This window comes from Schistocerca americana, chromosome 5 (genome assembly GCF_021461395.2).
Source record: "Schistocerca americana isolate TAMUIC-IGC-003095 chromosome 5, iqSchAmer2.1, whole genome shotgun sequence".
Classification (NCBI taxonomy): Eukaryota; Metazoa; Arthropoda; class Insecta; order Orthoptera; family Acrididae; genus Schistocerca; species Schistocerca americana.
Genome location: NC_060123.1, coordinates 134,966,617 through 134,989,006, shown reverse-complemented (window position 1 = coordinate 134,989,006; position 22,390 = coordinate 134,966,617). Strand labels below are relative to the sequence as shown.

At 43.2% G+C, this 22,390-nt stretch overlaps 1 protein-coding gene across 2 annotated transcripts in view; it reads left to right on the top strand.

Moving 5' to 3' along the window:
• Positions 1-5,300: 5,300 nt before the first annotated feature.
• Positions 5,301-22,390, top strand: part of LOC124616079 (carcinine transporter) — a 249,312-nt gene continuing 232,222 nt past the window's right edge. For both annotated transcript variants that reach the window (XM_047144327.1, XM_047144328.1), the window contains exon 1: positions 5,301-5,517. In XM_047144327.1, coding sequence (XP_047000283.1) covers positions 5,302-5,517 — 216 coding nt within the window. In that variant the 5' untranslated portion in view covers position 5,301. The remainder of the gene's footprint in view (positions 5,518-22,390) is intronic.

Below are 22,390 nucleotides of genomic sequence, written 5' to 3'. Positions count from 1 at the left end.
ATCACACGCACGGCACAGCGGACACACCAGGAACCGTGGTGTTGGCCGTCGAATGGCGCTAGCTGCGCAGCATTTGTGCACCGCCGCCATCAGTGTCAGCCAGTTTGCCGTGGCATACGGAGCTCCATCGCAGTCTTTAACACTGGTAGCATGCCGCGACAGCGTGGACGTGAACCGTATGTGCAGTTGACGGACTTCGAGCGAGGGCGTATAGTGGGCATGCGGGAGGCCGGGTGGACGTACCGCCGAATTGCTCAACACGTGGGGCGTGAGGTCTCCACAGTACATCGATGTTGTCGCCAGCGGTCGGCGGAAGGTGCACGTGCCCGTCGACCTGGGACCGGACCGCAGCGACGCACGGATGCACGACAAGACCGTAGGATCCTACGCAGTGCCGTAGGGGACCGCACCGCCACTTCCCAGCAAATTAGGGACACTGTTGCTCCTGGGGTATTGGCGAGGACCATTCGCAACCGTCTCCATGAAGCTGGGCTACGGTCCCGCACACCGTTAGGCCGTCTTCCGCTCACGCCCCAACATCGTGCAGCCCGCCTCCAGTGGTGTCGCGACAGGCGTGAATGGAGGGACGAATGGAGACGTGTCGTCTTCAGCGATGAGAGTCGCTTCTGCCTTGGTGCCAATAATGGTCGTATGCGTGTTTGGCGCCGTGCAGGTGAGCGCCACAATCAGGACTGCATACGACCGAGGCACACAGGGCCAACACCCGGCATCATGGTGTGGGGAGCGATCTCCTACACTGGCCGTACACCACTGGTGATCGTCGAGGGGACACTGAATAGTGCACGGTACATGCAAACCGTCATCGAACCCATCGTTCTACCATTCCTAGACCGGCAAGGGAACTTGCTGTTCCAACAGGACACTGCACGTCCGCATGTATCCCGTGCCACCCAACGTGCTCTAGAAGGTGTAAGTCAACTACCCTGGCCAGCAAGATCTCCGGATCTGTCCCCCATTGAGCATGTTTGGGACTGGATGAAGCGTCGTCTCATGCGGTCTGCACGTCCAGCACGAACGCTGGTCCAACTGAGGCGCCAGGTGGAAATGGCATGGCAAGCCGTTCCACAGGACTACATCCAGCATCTCTACGATCGTCTCCATGGGAGAATAGCAGCCTGCATTGCTGCGAAAGGTGGATATACACTGTACTAGTGCCGACATTGTGCATGCTCTGTTACCTGTGTCTATGTGCCTGTGGTTCTGTCAGTGTGATCATGTGATGTATCTGACCCCAGGAATGTGTCAATAAAGTTTCCCCTTCCTGGGACAATGAATTCACGGTGTTCTTATTTCAATTTCCAGGAGTGTATATATATATATATATATATATATATATATATATAATCTGTTTTAATGAACATATGTGTACCTCTCTGCTTGTTTTAGTTTTCCTTTGCACTTTGGTGATAATTGTTGCCACAACCACGTCATGGTCACTGTTACCAGTTTCGATATGGATATTGTCAAATAGGTCAGGTCTGTTTGTTACCATTAGATTCAACATATTTCCATCATGAGTGGGGCTCCTAACTATCTGTTCTAGGTAGTTTTCAGAGTTCATGATACATGTAGGATTTCAAATGTTCTATTTCTTTGCATTGTAATTTCTTTTGCTAAAGCAACATATGAAGCACAGAGGTAAACAAATAATTATATTACAACATTTTATGTATTTTATTATAATTAAATATTTATCGTTATTACATCACAACTTCATATATATTCTGTTACTATTATTAAGATCATAGACATTTGTGATGCAGTAACAGTGCGGCTGATGGCAAGTTGCATTATTTAGGAAAAGGGGGGTGGGGGGAGAGAGAGAGAGAGAGAGAGAGAGAGAGAGAGAGAGAGAGAGAGAGAGAGAGAGAGAGAGAGGGAGAGGGAGAGGGAGAAACTGTGACACACCTTCAAATCAGAAATCTGTCTCAGCACCTGGCAGTTGCAACCATCTACTTAAAACCTGCCACATAGAAGTCACTGAAATCATGCTCTGCATAGTATTCATGCTTAGGAAATTCATTTCCTATATTAATATTTTCCCTTAGGCCTATGTGTTTATTGGCCATGTAGGAGTTTTTCTGGTCAGAGAAATTAGTAGTATATTCCACAGCAGAACATGTTCCCCAAACCTCTGAGAAGTTGACAGACATTTGTCAGTTCCATTTGTCACATTGGTTGGTCCTACTGATCCCTGAAAGCTGTGGGTTTGTACATGCTTCACTGGGAAGTGAATGACACAGCAACACAGAGCAAGAAATATATTTGTTGTTTAGATCCCATGGATGGTACCATTTCTGTGAACAAGGAGTAACAAGCCTAGTTGGAGAGTGAATGAAAAGGAGGAACACTGACTGACATCTAAACTGTAAGGCACCAGAGAATCACAGTTGTATAAGTTTTCCAAGGAACACCAAGATTTTCCAGTCAAAAAGGTACAAATATACACCATGACCAACTACATCCTCACCCATAATTACCTCTCCTTTGAGGGCATCGCCTTAAACAAATCCATAATACAGCATTGGGCTACCACATCGCACCAGCCTATGCCAACCTATTCAGGGGCCATCTAGAGGAAGCCTAACCACACAGAATCACAAACCCCCTCAGTTGGTTCAGATTCATTGATGACACCTCACCTTCATGCTCTGAACTCCACATTCCTCCACGACTGCAACAACCCCCCCCCCCCCCCCCCAATTTGCTTTACCTAGTCTTCCTCAACACAATAAGCCTACTTCCTCATTGTTGACCTCCACCTCAAAAATGGATACATGAGTACCTCTGTCTACATCAAACCTACCAACCATGAGCAATACCTTCACTTTGACAGCTGCCACCCATTACATACTAAGAAGGCACTTCTGTACAGCCTACTCACCTGTGGCTGTCGCATTTGGAACTGCTTCTGATATTAATGTGTCGCCTACATGCTCCAATCAAGTCCAAAGTCACAAAAGACTGAAGCTGCAAAAAGATCTACACTGCTAGAAAAAAATAGTATGTCCTTTTAGAGATTTCCATTTCACTCAAGATGTATTGTTTACAACGATGCATTTGGAGTACATGAAATGATTACATTTGCAGATCAATAGCACAAGTGGTTCTGAGGTACCAGGTATCAAACCATTTTGAAACACCAGTATTATTGCACGGTGTAGCCTCCTTGGGCGGCAATGCAGGTGCTGACTCTGGCATCCAGTTGATTGCACATATGGCAAATACAGTCCTGGGATGCATTATGCCACATTTGCTTAATCTGTTCATGTAGTGCTGTAAGAGTTTTTGATTGACATGCCACTTGAGTCACTTCTCATCCCATCATATCCCATACGTGCTTGATGGGAGACAAGTCTTGAGATTGTGCTGGCCAAGGAAGTTGCTGTACATCTCGAGTTGCTGCACATCTTGCAGAGTATGTTGTGTTTCGTGGGCAGTGTGTGGGCCAGCATTATCCTGTTGAAACAACACATCACCTTTCTATTGCAGGAACAGCAAAGGAAAGTGTCTTACAACATTCTACACACACCAAGCACTGGTTATCATCCCCTCCAGAAACACCAAAGGTGAACAAGATTTGTGGCTTATCATACACCAGACCATAAGGCCTGGGGTGGGGCCAGTGTTTCTTGGACAAATGCACTCTGTAAGATGGCACTCACCAGGCCTATATTGAACGTACAAATGACCATCACTTGCATGCATCCAGAATCTTCTTTCATTGCTGAAGACTACATTGTGCCATTTGATCTTCCGAGTGATCCTTTGAGGGCACCAGTAGAGCTGGGCACGTTGATTCTATGGCATGAGAGGAAGATGGGTTAGAGGTGTGCATCTCTGTAATCCCCCTGCTAATAAGCATTTCACAACAGTTCATGTCGACACCTCTGGGCTTACAAACCGCCTTATCTGTGCTGTGGTAGCTGTACGACTGCCACTGCTGTTCTTAGAATATGACAATCCTGGCAGGAGTCTGTTTTGTGTGAATGTCCAGCACCTTGTCTACATCTTTGAGAATGTTCATATGAGCACAGATACTGGCATCATTGCACAACTGATGCAGCACATCCAACTTGTGTGGCAATTCTCCAGAAGAACATCCGACCACTTGGAAGGCCACAATTTGATCTCTTTCAAACTGGGTCAGATGGCTGTAGGAAGCATGTGTGGTCTCTGTGGCATGGTTGGCTGTTTGCTTCACATGTCTGCACCACACTGGGCCATCTGGTGGTGAGCATTTTTCTATTAAAGGGTAGAAACAGATGACACTTTGGTAGCTACGCCACTACACTGTCTGCTGGTGGACAGTGCTGAAACCTTTATGAGTACATCTATTATCCACCATGTGGCATGTGCCGTCATAGGATCACATTGATGTCATTTCAGGTGTTCTAATCTTTTTCTGGCAGTGTATGTGCTAAAAGCTGCACATTTGTGGTATCTCCAAAATATTTTACCTGATTTGGCAGCTTTGATCCTAATCTAGTCTTCTCATCTTTTAACACTGCTCCAACTGAAATCTTTAGGCCTTAAAAGTTCTCACTCACCCTAGGGTACTGCCAGGTCAGTCTGGAGGCCAAGATTCATTTCTGATTAAATTTATGAATATAAGAATATCATCATTATTTAACCATAAGTATTTACATCATCATTTATATTTTTCTGCAGTTATTAAGGTTTCAGACATTTTAGCACTAGATGTTAATAGTGGAAGAATGAAGAGTTTGGGTTTCCATAATGGACTCTCAGTACTGAAACAATCAGAAATTGTCCTTATTCCCTCTGACATCCTTCCAAGGCCATGCCACTCTTGGAAGGATCTCATCTAGATATTTTCTGTTGGTGAAATAATATTTTAATATGATAATCTGTCGTTGATATTAGATTGGTTGTTTCATCTTAAACCTATGTTGTGTCTCTAACCAAAATATTTCATCTGTGTGTTTCTATGGCATATAATATGATACAAAGTGACTAAAAATTTTAGTCATTTGTTATTTATTGTACTCTCATATGGTTAGACATAATTTCAGTTTTGCACATTTAGAATGGATTACATAATCATTTAAAATTAATAACACCATACTGTGAATAAAGAGTTTATGAGGCATTGGCTTGCTAGCTCTGTACCAGTCCTATCACAAGTTTTTGTTGTTGTTGTGTTACTCTAGACAACTGCATATTGTGAAGTTGGTTTTCACAAGAAGTGTTAACTTTGCATAGTTAGGAATCAAATAATCAAGGATTGTTTATTGGTGTGGCTGTTGGCAGGATGTCATGGACCTGGATGAAGTTCTACCACAAGTGGGCGAGTTTGGACTTTATCAGAAACTTCTCCTATGGCTGGTGTGCCTGCCAGCATGTATTCCCTGTGGCTTCTCTGCTTTCAACCAGCTGTTCATGGCACATGTTCCTGATCACTGGTGTCGTCCACCTGTTGCACTTCAAGAACTTTCGTCACATACTGCCCGTGCACTAAGCTCACCACTTGAGGTAAGTAAGTACTGTTGTTGTTATCATAATTTATTTTGAATCACAATGACAACTGGTTAATATTTTTGAGATGGAAGTGATCAAAGGAAAATACCAAGTGTCACAGAATATAATAGTAAAAGTGTTGGCAAATCTGCGTCTTGCATTCAAGCATATTTCTTACTCCAGTTTGTATAACCAATTAGAACTGTATCATGATCGTCGAAACTGCACAAGAGCCTCCATCTTCCCAAGACCAGACACTGCTTGGAATACCTTCTTGTCATGTGTTTATGCAGGTAGCTGTTCATCATGGATATCAAACAAATTTATGCCTCTTTTTTTAAAGTCTCACTGTATGAAAGACGAGTTTAATTAATAGAAATTGCTGTTTATGGCACTAAGAGTAGCACATACTGAGGAAAGGCAAAACAAAGCACTCAATTATGGAGTGCAGTTTTCATTCCTGTGTGAGTCTTTCTCCATTCCATGGTTTTGAACTCACTATGTGCTGCATAACAAAGAAGAGTGGGAGAAAAATCGATCTTTTGCACCAAGTTGACTTCCATTATTGCCTTCTTCACTACATCGTTTTCAAACTGACTATGAGGTGTAGTCTGACTGTTTGGGTAATCAAATTCACTGTTTTGTTATTCCTGCCAGACTCCTGCTATGTTGCATGAGGAGTGTTTCTGGTCAACAGTTGGAATGTTATGCAACTCCTCCTTAAAGGCTGTGAGTGTTGCATTCATTGGGCAGTGCCTTTGGTATCATAACTTTTCTGATGTAACCACTTTAACTCTGAAGTCGGTCACATGTTAACATTGGGATTCTTGTTTACTTGGTTCATGTGCTTTTGCATTTGTGTTGTGCATTCGTCATGCTGTTGCACTCTTACAGTCCCATTTATCCCTGACCACACTTTTGGACTTTCTGCTTGCTGGTTATGTTGACACTGAGTGTTTATCTTGAGTGCCTTGCATCATGCTATTCTGCTCTTGTCTGTCACAAGCATTTTTTATGGATGCTGTCATCTTTCTCTGTAAGAAGAGTTGATAATGAGAACTTTCTCTTGCTTGTATTGTTCATTTTCATGTTCATGATATTGTTTCATCTTCATGATATTGTGGCCATCATGGATCCACTGTTTTTAGAAGGTTGGAGAGAACAAATGCAGGTACATGAGGAGGAACTGAAGCAACAACACCAACTACAACAGCTGCAACAATAATAGGAGCAAATCGAAGAGCTCATTCATTTGCTAACCAGGAAACTGGTGATGTAAGCACTGGTACTGCAGCCTCCTTCGTCACTGCTGCCACCCCATTTTCAGGTCCTGATGAGACCATAAAAAAGTGGGAAAATTATTTGTGCTTTATTAAGCTGTACTGCCAGGTAAGGCACTCTGTGTTGCTGTCAAGAAGTAGTAGTAGTTTATACGAGGTGGTACAGCAATTGTGGCCCATTGTGGATCCTGAAAAAGTAGTTTTTGCAGTGTTGTATACATTACAAACACACTATTATTGTCAGCAAATGCATGTGGTAGCTGTCAACTTACAATTCAATCGCCATCTTAAACATCTAATCAGTAGTATGTGATTTCATATGTGTCTGCAGGAGGGGTAAGTGTCCCCTCCTGCAAGCTGTAGTAGACCTTTTATTAATTTCGAAATTCTCATGTATGGCTAGAAATGATTGCCTCTGATTCTATTCAGCCATGGATTTAACATATCTGAATGCAAGGGAAACATTGTGGCTGTAACAAAAACTAGTGGTTGGTTATCAGATTGTTCACAAGAAATTGTACATTTTTTTGTGTCATGGCATCAGTATCTATTTTGTTTTGCAATCTTGTGGGATGTGAAACTTTACAGAACATTTTCAAAATAGAGTAGTCCATGTGTTCTCTGACACTTCTTTGTACAGCCCTTAAGGAGCTACAGAAAGGGATAGTTCCAACATGCAGCGCAATACAAACATATATGTATATCTCAAATGATACTGTTAGATTGTTAAATAAGTTTGTAGCATTTTTGTTTTACGTGTTGGTATTCCAGTTGCTGTGGGTTTATTTATTGACTGTAATTTTTTATTTGTAGTTCGTGTTTGCTGTTTGAGTTTACATATTTTCATTCTATCATTTGGAAATAGTGAGTGGAGCTATGTATGCTAGAAAATGGAGTGCCAAGTGGTGAAATCAGAACATTTCTGACATATTGTTCTGTTTAAGTTCAATAGAGGGCTGACATCAGTGGAGGCAGTTAGAAACATTTGCCCCATGCATTGGGACAATGTCATTGGACAGAGCATGACAAGAAAATGATTTTCTCATCTTAAGGAGGATCATTTCAGCCTTAGTGATTCTCCATGTCCAGGAAGACCTTCAGGGTTTGAGGAAGATCATTTGAACACATTAATCCACAATGATTCACATCAGTGTACTCAAGAACTGGGAGATGTGGTGAACTGTGATCATTTCACCATTCTGTGTCATTTGTATGTGATGGGCAAGGTTCTAAAATTCAATGTATGGGTACCACATGCTCTAAGCTACAATAAAAAAATGAATGGGTGGCCATGCGTGCACTTTGCTGATTGTCGTCAAGTGGCTCATGAACAACACCAACAATTCATGTCCTGTATCATTACCGGTGATGAGAAATTGTCTTTATGCTACTATAAGGAAAAGAAAGGTGTGGTTGAATCCAAACAAAGCAGCAATTCCCTGTACTAAGACCTGTGTGCATCCACAGGACATAATGTTATAAATCTGGTTGAATAGCATCAGTGTGGTGTACTACAGATTGTTTCCTTGAGGTGTTACAATCACTGATGATATTTATTTTGAGCAACTGAGTTGTCTTACAGAGGCAATGCAAGAACAATGACCAGAAGACTGTGTGAAGTGATGCTACTCCATGATAATGCCCACCCGCCTTCTGCTAGACTGACAGAATACATTTTACAGGAGTTGGATTGGAAATCATTCTGCACCCAACGTATTCACCTGATCTTGTGCCCTCTGATTTTCGTCTTTTCCACTATTGGTCGCACAAACTTCAAGAGCCTTCCTTTCCAGATGAAACTGTGCTCCAATCGTGGCTTGATGAATTCTTCACCCAAAACCATGTGCTCTCTATTGTCGTGGAAGCAAACAGTTATTCCAACTTTGACAGACAGTTGTAAATAGTCAAGGAGAATATATTATTGGTGACTAAAATCTCTGTTGTGTGTCTCTGTTGTGTTTATCAAACTTACTGAAAAATGCTATGAACTTATGCACTAACCTAGTATATGGCACAACCTTCGATGAATTTCCTTTCCAGATGAAAATGTGCCCTGAACTTGGCTTGATGAGTTTGCACCTCAAAATGACATAATTTCTACAGTTGCAGAATTGAAAAGTTGCCCCAGTGTTGGTAGAGAGTTGCAAATAGTAAAAGAAAATATATTATTGATGACCATTATCTTGTGTGTTTATTAAAGTTACTGAAAAAGGCTACGAACTTATGCACCAACCTAATATATGGTTCCAGAGACTATTTTCAAGTTTCAAACATCTGTGATGAATATATGCAGACTGAAGTGACAAATGAAAGTTTGTACCAAGTAGCCCATGCAGTTGTGCAAAGCCACTGTGGTAGGATGGGGCAGTGGTTAGAGCACCTGCCTAGTGAGCAGGATACTTGGGTTCTCATCCTAGCCTTGGTAGAAATGTTCATTTGTCACTTCAGTCTGCTAATACAGGATGAAGGACAAAAATGCTGTACTTGGTGGTCGGTATGTGATTCCACATCCCAGTTCAAGACAAAAGTGTACCCAGGAAAACCTAGTCCCATCAATGGGTTTAATAGAAATGTAACTTAAAAAATGAGGTTCTGGCAATGCTGTAACTGCCAAGAACAGGTAGCATGAACTCTATGCTGTGTCGGAGCTGTCCCACTAGTCAGTGAGACGAGGCAGTGCCATAAGGAATGGACATGCAGAGTCGCTGATATTCAAGTCAAGTTTGTGCCGAACATTTTTTTTTTTTTTTAATTAGACCACCAAACTGTATCCAATTTATACCTCCACTGTGCAGTAACTTGTGTATTCCTTTCTGTTACTGTTACCTTTATTTAAACATTAAAACATAACATGAGCTTCTTACAGATGTAAATGATCACTTTGTTTCATCCATGCACAAACAAAACCAAAAGAAAATAGTGGATGCAGTAACATTATCTGTACCCAGTGAAGGACAAAAACACAATAGGTAGGCTACACTAGATTGCATATTATGCTATACACAGTAATTCAGTTCTGTAGGTTTGATGTCCCAGCTTATTGTCCAGTGAGCAGAGACATACAAGTGCAAGCAACATTCACTTTAGAGAAGATGTTCGAAATGACCACCTTGCACAAACAGTTTGCCACTCACTGTATCATAGTTTGATGCACCCTATGCAATTCATCAGTATCCACCATTGCTGAAGTGACATGCATGCAAGCTATTAGGTCATGTACATCCACTGGTGGAGTACTACAAACTTGTTCCTTTTAGTGTCCCCACAAATAAAACTCTAGTGGATTAAGGACTGAGGAACTTGGAGACCAGAACATTGGACCTCCATGACCAATCCATTTTTCTGGAAATGCTTCATTTAAATAGTTATGCACATTCATTCCAAATTGTAGTGTTGCACCACCATGCTGAAACCATAACTGTCACTGAACACCAAGTTGAACATCTTTTAATGCATTAAGTAAAGTTATTGCTAAGAATCATACAATACAGGGGTGCATTCAATTTGCCTAGCAATAGGTAAGGAACAAAGAACACTCCTCTCACAATTCCAGCCTACAGGTTTATGCCAAAGCGTCCCTGAAAGCCACACTTGCTGGTGACATGGAGGTTGAAAAGACCTTCATGAGTGAAGCTATATTTAAAAAAAAGTCCATATCACATTATTTATAAAATTTTTGTTATTTTCCACCTGGTGCAAAAGCCATTCACAAGACTGTACTTGTTGTATGCAGTTGTCTGGCCACTGGTGTTGATTTAACGTGTATTGATATGGGTGCAGTTCTTCATTGTGCAACTCTTCAACAGCCAGTCATTAAGATATCTGGAACTGCCTTGCAGTATCACGAGTACTTTACTGAGGTGACTGGTGAATGTTTTCAAGAATTATGTCCTCCATTTGTCGAGAATGTCTAGTCTTTGGATGACCTCCGTCCATTATTGTGGATGAAGACTACTGGTTTCCCAAAAGCATTGCTCCAGCAAACAAAAAACATTCTTATCAGGATGGTATCTTTGAGAGTACCATGCAGCATACACTAGAGCGGTAACAACAGCAGCAGCTAGTTTATTGGACCCACCCAGTACCAAAAATGTAAATGAAGTATTCATCATTAGTCTAGTCCATTGGGAAACCACTCTACATTAACTTGGCAGGACCAATTATGGTTGTGCACTGCATGTTTCGTAGACATGTGCATGCAGTTAAATGGGTCCAACTGTCATTTGATAGGCTATTTGTCATGTGACTATATGACATCTTGCTTATAAATGACAAGAACTGGGGAAAGGGCATCTAAAGAACTTACAAGGAATTTGACGATAATTTGAAAAACATCTCCGTGATGGATGTGGGTTTGATGTTGGAGCAGTCCACTCACTGTGCTACACCGGCTGGTATGGTAACATTGGGTGATACATGTTTATCTGTACATTCAGATATGCTGCATGAAATGACAGTGTTGCCAACTCCTCATTTTCACTGATGTGTTTTTAAAATGCTCCAATCTGATTTTGGTAGATAAACTTGTGTCATGAATCTGGATGAGGAATTGCATACTGACCTTCACCCTGTATACATCATGAATTATATCTCCAAGACACGTTTCCCCAATTCCCATAAGAACAGCCTTGTGGCGCTGATGAGGTCGACACCAGCAACAATATACGTTTGTCCCTGAACTCCGAGCATCGTCTTTGGACACTAAGCATAGTCTTTGGTTTTTTCCGCCATGTCAGTTCTTTGTGAGCCTTTGATGTGTTTAGCCTCTTAGCCTGCAACACATCTCAATCTGAACATTAGGTCTGTGTTTGACCCATCGAGGCTTGCTGAGACTCTTTTTAGTTTTACATGGTAGACCAACTAGAGTACAGTCATCTACACTGTAGGTGTGGACCCAAATGCAGAAGAAATACCAGTTTCTACAATGAAAGAGAGGAATAAATGTTGAAATATCAAGGTTGGAAAGGTGTCTGGGCATTCTTAAACTATATATGTGATTCTTAAACTATACAGGGTGCAATCCTGCGTGACAGCTGGCCATAGGCTGAAAAGTTCTGTAGTCTGGTTGCCATGGCTGCAGAATAACATGCTAAACCAGGGAGATGAGGATCATTCTGGTTCAGTCCTAGACTGTTAAGCATTGGTTTTAGTGATTAATTTGATGGCTGATTTTGAAGGTTTTCAATGTCCATATTCATATTAATAATATAAAAAGACATACTTTGAATATATTTATGAAATACTCTTACCTTTAAGTTATAACAGTAACCTACCTTCAAACAAATATTGACTGTATAACTATCAAATGTTTAAGGTAGTGTAAGCTTTGTGTACTTTGTGTCAGATTTATTTCTTGTGGCGCAACACGATCTCAAACTGAAGTAATATATCAAAATGGCAATTTTCATGGAAGGATTGATTGCTACTCACCATAAAGATGACACATTGATTTCCAGACAGGAATTACAAAAAGACTGTTACACATTAAGCTTTTGGCCAAAGCCTCCATCAGAAAAGAAAAATGTGCACACATTCACTCAAGCGAGCTATCTGTGGCTGCTCAAGCCAGGCCAAAACTGAAACATGTTTAACAGGAGCAACAATTCATAGTAGAGTGGTGAAGGGGGAGGGATAGCAGGGTATGACTGGAGGATGAAGAAATGATGCTGCCTGGTGGAGCGTGCAGGGACTAGAGAGGGCAGACAAGGCTACCTAGTGCAGTGTCGGAAGGCTGTGGGGGAGGGAAGGGGAGAAAAAAAGAGAGGTGAAAGGAGAAGAGCAGAGAAGGGGAAAGCTCAGTGGGTTCATTGGCAGAGAGCAGTGAGTGCACAATGAGGGCAATGGGATATGAGTTAGAAAGACATGACAGGACAGAGGGGCAGAAACAAATGGGCGGAGAGCATGAGGTTCAGTAAGTTGCAGTAGGTTGAGGCCAGGATGATTTATGGAGCAGATAACTTCCATCTGCACAGTTCAAAAAAGCTGGTGGTGCTGAGGAGGTTTCCATTGTTTGAAAATGGAGATTTTGGAATTTTGCCACCTCTTGGATAAATTTCTGTGGATGCCTATGCATGGTGTGGATAACCAACTTACAGGTAGATGTCATTTTGAGTGTAATCCATTTGGCACATTCTATGCAGACACATTGATTTGTGGTGCAATGTTGTGGCTGGCACTAGACATGGCAGCACAGACTAAAGTGTTAGCATATTCAGATCCAATATTAGGTGAGGTAGCACAAATTGTAGAGTCTGAGGAGTTGACTGCTGCAGCACAAATTGTGATTGGCAGGTGGCAAAACTTGATGAGTCACACCAGTAGGATGAGTCCCCATTGGAGGCTATTCAGGTTTTAGTGATCACATTAACAAGTTGGTCAGTCGGCTAAGTGTAGTAAGAGTGGGAGCTGTCCACAGTCCAAGTAGTTATCAGCTATAAAGATGGTGGCTGCATTGGACAGCTCTCAGTTCCTGCCATGTGAATCATAGCAGCCACAAAGTGCTGTCCTTTTGCAGCTTTGGATATGCTTCTGTGGGAATGGCAGTCTTGCCCCGGTTGCTGGTTGTTACACAAGAGGAGACAGTACCCCTATTTCTTTGCAATTTGTTGAGCCTGCCGTACACCAGGACATTTGTGGTAAGTGGGTCATATAGGGGTTTGTAGAACTGAAACCTACCACTTAATTGATTGAATACTTTTATTGTTGCTAGAAATAGATACACGAAGTGGCACATTGAAAATCCACAGTCGCTTGATTCGACAACATGGCGAACACTCCAATAAACAATTTTTCAAGGAAGTTAGTTCAAAGATGAGTCGGTCGATTGCTTGTGATTGATAACCGCCACAGAGCCCCCCGCCAGTAGTGTGGAGCACGGCGTAATTGGTGAGGTATCCAGATCCGCGAGGGGGGGACAGATAGATGAGGAAAAGGTATAGTCCCTATGCCAGAGAGGAGGCTGACAACCTGTTCTGGACGTGGGGAGGGGAGAGGGAGACAGTGATGTTGAGGAAGAGGGACGCATGGGGATGGTGACAGTGAGGGTACTGGCCGTGTCGATGAACGATGTAATGCTCTTGACATCAGCTTCAGGAGGAAGGGAGAGATGCCTGAGCAGTGTAACAAAGGGATGTGAATCGTTTAGAGAGCAGGGCATGGAAGATGAAAATGGAACCCTCACGGACCTGGACTGCTAGATTGTCAGCTGTATACATGGAGACGTCGACTGTGACGTAGATGCTCGATGGAGGAGCTGGCAAAAGGTGAGTTGCTGGTGACGGTGTGGGTGAGACACAATCACTCATTCTAAAGGGGGGCGTAGCTGTGTCACGCTAAGGGGAAGAAATATCACACCAGACACTATGACCTGAGTCGGAACACTTGCTCGGAGTGTGGGCGTCACATGGCACATCACTTAGAACACTGTTATCACTCGGGTGAGTACACTCGACTGGAATGGTGAAGTCACATGGAATAACGGATGCTGCTTCCGAGATGGTCCATGCCAGCTTTAAATGGTTCACGGACACAGTGTGTGGTTGTCCGTTGATGGAGATTTGGAATGTGTTTTGGAAGCGTGACAGTACCTTGTAAGATCCTGTGTAGGGCGGTTGTAAAGTGGCTCGCACAGTGTCGTCCCACAGCATTACATTGAGCCAAGTCTATGTGTACGAAAATGCATGGAACCGTGTGTGCATGCAGAGGGGGTACACGGATGCGTGAAATACTTGTGCGAACACGCTCGAACAAGTTGGGGAACTTGTCCAATGAAAGGGGATGTGAATCCTTGATGAAGTCGCAAGGAAGAACAAGGGGCTCGCCGTAGAGCACTTCTGCTAATAATGCTTGCAGGTCCTCTTTGAAGGCTGATTGCACGCCTAAAAGTACCCAGGGAAGGGCCTCCAAGGGGACCAACGATGTTGAGGTGGACGTGGCAGAAGCGACCCTTAGGAACATCGAACTGTCTGAGTGGAGGCTGGGTGTGACATCTGACTTTACTGCGCTGACAGGGTATGCATGCATGGACCCAGTCATGGCTGTCATGCTTGACATTAGGTCATACAAAACGTTTGGTTACAAGGCATGTTGTAGCCCGAATGCCAGGGTGGGCTAGGTCATGGAGGGTATAAAAAACTGCTCGACAGAGCGAGGTACAATCTTGCGCGGTGTACCGGTGGAAGTGTCACATATGACTGGGGTGTCAGATCCCGGTAGGTGGCTGTTCTCTGAAGTAAGGGATGAATAGCATGTAGTATACAGAGAAGTTGCAGCATTAGAAAATTGTAGCGAAATGCAGGAAGATCTGCAGCGGATAGGCACTTGGTGCAGGGAGTGGCAACTGTCCCTCAACATAGACAAATGTAATGTCTTGCGAATGCATAGAAAGAAGGATCCTTTATTGTATGATTATATGATAGTCGAACAAACACTGGTAGCAGTTACTTCTGTAAAATATCTGGGAGTATGCGTGCGGAACGATTTGAAGTGGAATGATCATATAAAATTAATTGTTGGTAAGGCGGGTACCAGGTTGAGATTCATAGGGAGAGTGCTTAGAAAATGTAGTCCATCAACAAAGGAGGTGGCTTACAAAACACTCGTTCGACCTATACTAGAGTATTGCTCATCAGTGTGGGATCCGTACCAGATCGGTTTGACGGAGGAGATAGAGAAGATCCAAAGAAGAGCGGCGCGTTTCGTCACAGGGTTATTTGGTAACCGTGATAGCATTACGGAGATGTTTAATAAGTGGCAGACTCTGCAAGAGAGGCGCTCTGCATCGCGGTGTAGATTGCTCGCTAGGTTTCGAGAGGGTGCGTTTCTGGATGAGGTATCGAATATATTGCTTCCCCCTACTTATACCTCCCGAGGAGATCACGAATGTAAAATTAGAGAGATTAGAGCGCGCACGGAGGCTTTCAGACAGTCGTTCTTCCCGCGAACCATACGCGACTGGAACAGGAAAGGGAGGTAATGACAGTGGCACGTAAAGTGCCCTCCGCCACACACTGTTGGGTGGCTTGCGGAGTATAAATGTAGATGTAGATGTAGAATTGGTGTCCTGTAATAAGTCCTGTATGCTGGGACCTTGTTGTTGAAGGCGCGCCAGATTAGCCATGTCAAACGGCGAAGTAACGTAATTTATGCGCAACGTATAGTCTGCGACGACGTTGTCTGCGCCTCTTATGTAGCGAATGACCGTTCGTGTACTGACATATTAGATCCATATGTCAGAACCTATGCGGTGGAAGGTCGGTAGCAGGATTACGAATAGCATCTGCGAGCGGACGGTGATCGGTGAAAATAGTGACCTCGCGACCTTCGACATCTTCGCAAAAGTGTCTGCCAGCTTCGTAAACGGCCAGTAACTCTCTATCAAATGTGGACCACTTGCGTTGAGAAGCGGACAGTATTTTAGAGAAGAATCGGAGTGGTTGAGAGGTATCACCGACGTGTTGCTGAAGCACGGCACCGATACAGGCATCGCTTGCATCCGTAGTAATAAGCATGCGTCGGCAAGTGGGTGCGCGAGTGTAACCACATTGGTCAGGGCAGACTTGAGATTGTCGAACGCGCGTGTCATATCCTGGACCAAACTACTTTGCATGTGCCAGATGTGATGCAGGGCGCCAGCAGTGGGAGTGCTAGCCGTGATGGGGGCAGGCAGCGCTAGTAGTTTTCACGTGCAGCTTCCCAGGTGGGGAAGCCATTGATTCACGCGATACATTGGAGTTCGCGCAGCTGCTCCTAGGCGGTGCTGGTGAGGCACTGACACTTGCAGGTGTGCCACCTGTTGGTGCCGTGTGAATATGGCTTGCAGGGCGAGGTGTGTATGCAAATATAGCTGATGCATGCTGTCAGTGATACGTAGGTACTGGTCCAAAGGTGCCATTGAGAGGGCGAGCAGTTACATTTGGATGTCATATGGTAACTTAACTGACCAAATGGCCCACAGGGCGGTGTCCGACAGGGTTTGCTGGTCGACCATTGCGCATAATCGGCGCCACAGCTGAGACGGCGATCTGTCTGGAATTTGCTCGACATGGATGATTTGCTGCAGTGCCTCATCCATAGTGCGTGCTAAACATTCCACAATAATTTTCTTCGCTGCAATATAGCGTGTTGGAGGTGGTGGTGAATTAATTATATCACTCACCAGCTTGAACTCGTCGCGTAGATGAGTAATCAGACTGGAGTAACATGCGTTGTCCGAGATAACGCTCAAACACATCCGAGATAATGTTCAAACACATGCTCGACTAGAGCAAACCAAGTGACAGGATTGTCACGATTGAGTGGTGGCAGTTTTGGGGGCTTTGACAGCTGTGCGACTGGAGACAAGGTGGGGGCTTGGAAACTGGTATCCAGCTCAGAGCGAGATGCGACGTCTGGTGTGGCAGCTGAAGGTGCGAAGCGACGCGACACGGTTGGCACGGAAGATGCGTGGTGTGTTGCCGGCGCGGATGAAACAGCCAGTGCTGTTGAAAACATGGAACGGCCCGAAATACGATCAGCGTGTGTCGCGGTAAGCGCAGCAGAGGCGGCCAGTGCCGCCAGAACAAACGAGCAGCCGATCTGGTCGTATTGCGTGGCCTGTGTGCCGTACGACGTAGGTAACACACAATACTCAGCACGTGATGCATCGTCGATGTCTTGTTTCACGCGAACACTGTCGGGTGGCATTGTCACAAAACAAGTGCCAGTCGTAAGTTGCGACTGTGGAGCGTAATAATTTGTAAGAGGTGCAGTCATATGATGCGGTGTAAATGGTAGTTGTCCTGGAGCAGTTCATGAGAATTCACTTGTACTTACACAGGACAGCGGAATTGTAAGCACACTTGCATTGTTGGTCAGCCACAGTGTTTATACACTGAGTTGTATCAGAAGCACATGAAAAAACAAAAGTTCTGGGTCACCAGTGTGGTTTTTAGAACCGAAACCTACCACTTGATTGATTGAATACTTTTATTGTTGCTAGAAATAGATACACGAATTGACACATTGAAAATCCACAGTCACTTGATTCGACAACATGGCGAACACTCCAATAAACAATTTTTCAAGGAAGTTAGTTCAAAGATGAGTTGGTCGATTGCTTGTGGTCAATAACCACCATACGTTTATCAACTGCATGCAGGGAACAATGGGAAGCAGTGCCTTGGGAAAATGGTCTGGTGTGTTTGCAATTGAGCCCGTGAGCACATCAACTGGCCTTCAGCTGCACTGTATCATGGTAGATTTGGAGATAGCTTAGTGTTGTTTGAAGTTTCAATTAAACCCCAGCCAGTCTGATCATTGTAGATACTTGTGACTGGTTGGGATTGCACTCTCAGCACCAAGTAGTATGTTATATTGGGCAGCACATTCCCTTTTCGTGACAAATGGTAGTCAGAGCCAAGTTCAAAGGCATGTAAAGCCAGAGCATGCTTCTGGTTGTCAGTTCACAGTTGGCCGAAAACATTTTTGGCCTTGATTCTTTCACTATTTTTGAAGTTGAAGTAGTCGAAGAAATTAACATTGTCTTGCAGCTATTACTATTTCAAAACTTGGAGGTATTGCTGTAGTTGTTCAGTCAACTTTCTTTTAAGGTCCTGGGTAGAACCATCACTTTTGAGGTCAACATAACATTGAAATTGTTGGCAGTTCTCAATTTTTGTCAATCTCACCCCATGCCATTTGCTATTTGAGGAAAAGTGAAAGAGGAACTCAGCAGAATCCCAGAGTGGTGTCACCAGTGGACCACTCTCCATGGTCATGATACGGAAAACTGATTGTGATGTTCAACTTTGTGGTGATTTCATTCACATAATCAATCCAAAAAGTGAAATAGAAGTTCATCACATACCCTATCCAAAGGAGTTGCTGGCTAAGTTAGCCAGTGGTCAGTATAGTTCCAAAATTGACCTCAGATATGCATACAGGGCTATTACAAATGATTGAAGCGATTTCATAAATTCACTGTAGCTCCATTCATTGACATATGGTCACGACAAACTACAGATACGTAGAAAAACTCATAAAGTTTTGTTCGGCTGAAGCCGCACTTCAGGTTTCTGCCGCCAGAGCGCTCGAGAGCGCAGTGAGACAAAATGGCGACAGGAGCCGAGAAAGCGTATGTCGTGCTTGAAATGCACTCACATCAGTCAGTCATAACAGTGCAACGACACTTCAGAATGAAGTTCAACAAAGATCCTCCAACTGCTAACTCCATTCAGCGATGGTATGCACAGTTTAAAGCTTCTGGATGCCTCTGTAAGGGGAAATCAACGGGTCGGCCTGCAGTGAGCGAAGAAACGGTTGAACGTGTGCGGGCAAGTTTCATGCGTAGCCCGCGGAAGTTGACGAATAAAGCAAGCAGGGAGCTAAACGTACCACAGCCGACGGTTTGGAAAATCTTACGGAAAAGGCTAAAGCAGAGGCCTTACCATTTACAATTGCTACAACCCCTGACACCTGATGGCAAAGTCAAATGCTTTGAATTTTCGGTGCGGTTGCAACAGCTCATGGAAGAGGATGCGTTCAGTGTGAAACTTGTTTTCAGTGATGAAACAACATTTTTCTTAATGGTGAAGTGAACAGACACAGTGTGCGAATCTGGGTGGTAGAGAATCCTCACGCATTCGTGCAGCAAATTTGCAATTCACCAAAAGTTTACGTGTTTTGTGCAATCTCTCGGTTTAAAGTTTACGGCCCTTTTTTCTTCTGCGAAAAAACGTTACAGGACACGTGTATCTGGACATGCTGGAAAATTGGCTCATGCCACAACTGGAGACCGACAGCGCCGACTTCATCTTTCAACAGGAGATTGGAAAACCGATGGATTGGTCGTGGTGGAGATCATGATCAGCAATTCATGTCATGGCCTCCACGCTCTCCCGACTTAACCCCAAGCAATTTCTTTCTGTGGGGTTATGTGAAAGATTCAGTGTTTAAACCTCCTCTACCAAGAAACGTGCCAGAACTGCGAGCTCGCATCAACGATGCTTTCGAACTCATTGATGGTGACATGCTGCGCTGAGTGTGGGAGGAACTTGATTATCGGCTTGATGTCTGCCGAATCACTAAAGGGGCACATATCGAACATTTGTGAATGCTTAAAAAAACGTTTTGAGTTTTTGTATGTGTGTGCAAAGAATTGTGAAAATATCTCAAATAATAAAGTTATTGTAGAGCTGTGAAATCGCTTCAATCATTTGTAATAACCCTGTACTTGCAGTTGCCATTGGATGCTGAGGCTCAGCAGATTTTAGTATTAAATACTCCTCTCTGGAGGTAACAGTTAAATCATTTGCCATTTGGGGTAGCTTGCACTCTAGGGATATTCCAGAATCTTCTTGTGGAACTTATCAAAGACATTCCATGCTTATCAAACTCTTTGGATGACATTTGTGTTACTGGCACTTTGAGAGAAGAGCATTTGCAAAATTTTCAAACAGTTTTATAGCAACTATTGGGCAATTGGCTATATTTCAAGCCTGAGAATATACCTTTTTGGTTCCTAGGGCATTTGTTAAGTAAGAATAATATCATTTCAGTGGCAGAGCATATTGCAGCAATAGAAAATTTGTCAGTTCCTAAGAGTATTTGGGAGTTACAGTTGTCTTATCCTACAAGGGAAACTTCCCATTGAACCCTCTCAGATTTAGTGGTAAGATGGTCCAGTAGATAGCCCATCAAAAACTGAACACAGATCAAGCATGATAACGGGAAGAAGGTGTACTGAAATGTGAAAAAACAACAAAATAGAAACAGTGAATGGTCCAAGAACAATAAGTGCAATACAGAGTAGCCTAAAACACCAATAGTGTCATGGTTAAATGGTCATGGTATTGGACTGCCATCAGGCAACCTGTGTACAAAACTCCCTTGTGCCATTTATTTTATTTTTTTCCCACAGCATTATGAACTGTCCATTCGGTAATTGAAATGTTTGTTCTTTTTCTGTAGTCTTGGCAGTTGTGTCGTACTATACATTGATTGTAGAATATGAATCATGGTAAAAATATGTTACCATCACAAGTATATGGGATGAACAGTGAGAGCTGGCAAGATACCACATAAACATCTCACAGAAATGAAAACAACAAATAAATGGGTGTGAATTATGTTACAACAAAGGACTTCAAAGGTCAAGACTTCCAAAACAGAATGCAACTTCAAAAATGTTAAAAACACTTGTTTTGACAGAGCACAGAGGAACTATCTGATTGTGAAACTGTTGCATTCATTTGTCGCAGCTTATGTGACAAACTTTTTCTTTCTCAAAAATGAGATCGACAGGAAGTGCAAAATGACTAAGCAGGGATGGCTAGAGGACAAATGTAGGGTGCAGAGGCTTGTCTCACTAGGGGTAAGATAGATACTGCCTACAGGAAAATTAAAGTGACCTTTGGAGAGAAGAGAACCACTTGTATGAATATCAAGAGCTCAGATGGAAACCCAGTTCTAAGCAAAGAAGGGAAAGCAGAAAGGTGGAAGGAGTGTATAGAGGGTTTATACAAGGGCGATGTATTGAGGACAATATTATGGAAATGGAAGAGGATGTAGATGAAGATGAAATGGGAGATAAGATACTGCGTTAAGAGTTTGACAGAGCACTGAAAGACCTGAGTCGAAACAAGGCCCCAGGAGTAGACAACATTCCATTAGAACTACTGATGGCCTTTGGAGAGCCAGTCATGACAAAACTCTACCATCTGGCGAGCAAGATGTATGAGACAGGCGAAATACCCTCAGACTTCAAGAAGAATATAATAATTCCAATCCCAAAGAAAGCAGGTGTTGACAGATGTGAAAATTACCGAACTATCAGTTTAATAAGTCACAGCTGCAAAATACTAACACGAATTCTTTACAGACGAATGGAAAAACTGGTAGAAGCGGACCTCGGGGAAGATCAGTTTGGATTCCATAGAAATGTTGGAACACATGAGGCAATACTAACCTTACGACTTATCTTAGAAGAAAGATTAAGAAAAGGCAAACCTACGTTTCTAGCATTTGTAGACTTAGAGAAAGCTTTTGACAACGTTAACTGGAATACTCTCTTTCAAATTCCGAAGGTGGCAGGGGTAAAATACAGGGAGCGAAAGGCTATTTACAATTTGTACAGAAACCAGATGGCAGTTATAAGAGTCGAGGGGCATGAAAGGGAAGCAGTGGTTGGGAAAGGAGTGAGACAGGGTTGTAGCCTCTCCCCGATGTTATTCAATCTGTATATTGAGCAAGCAGTAAAGGAAACAAAAGAAAATTTCGGAGTAGGTATTAAAATTCATGGAGAAGAAGTAAAAACTTTGAGGTTCGCCGATGACATTGTAATTCTGTCAGAGGACTTGGAAGAGCAGTTGAACGGAATGGACAGTGACTTGAAAGGAGGATATAAGATGAACATCAACAAAAGCAAAACAAGGATAATGGAATGTACTCAAATTAAATCGGGTGATGCTGAGGGGATTAGATTAGGAAATGAGACACCTTAAAGTAGTAAAGGAGTTTTGCTATTTAGGGAGTAAAATAACTGATGATGGTCGAACTAGAGAGGATATAAAATGTAGACTGGCAATGGCATGGAAATCGTTTCTGAAGAAGAGAAATTTGTTAACATCGAG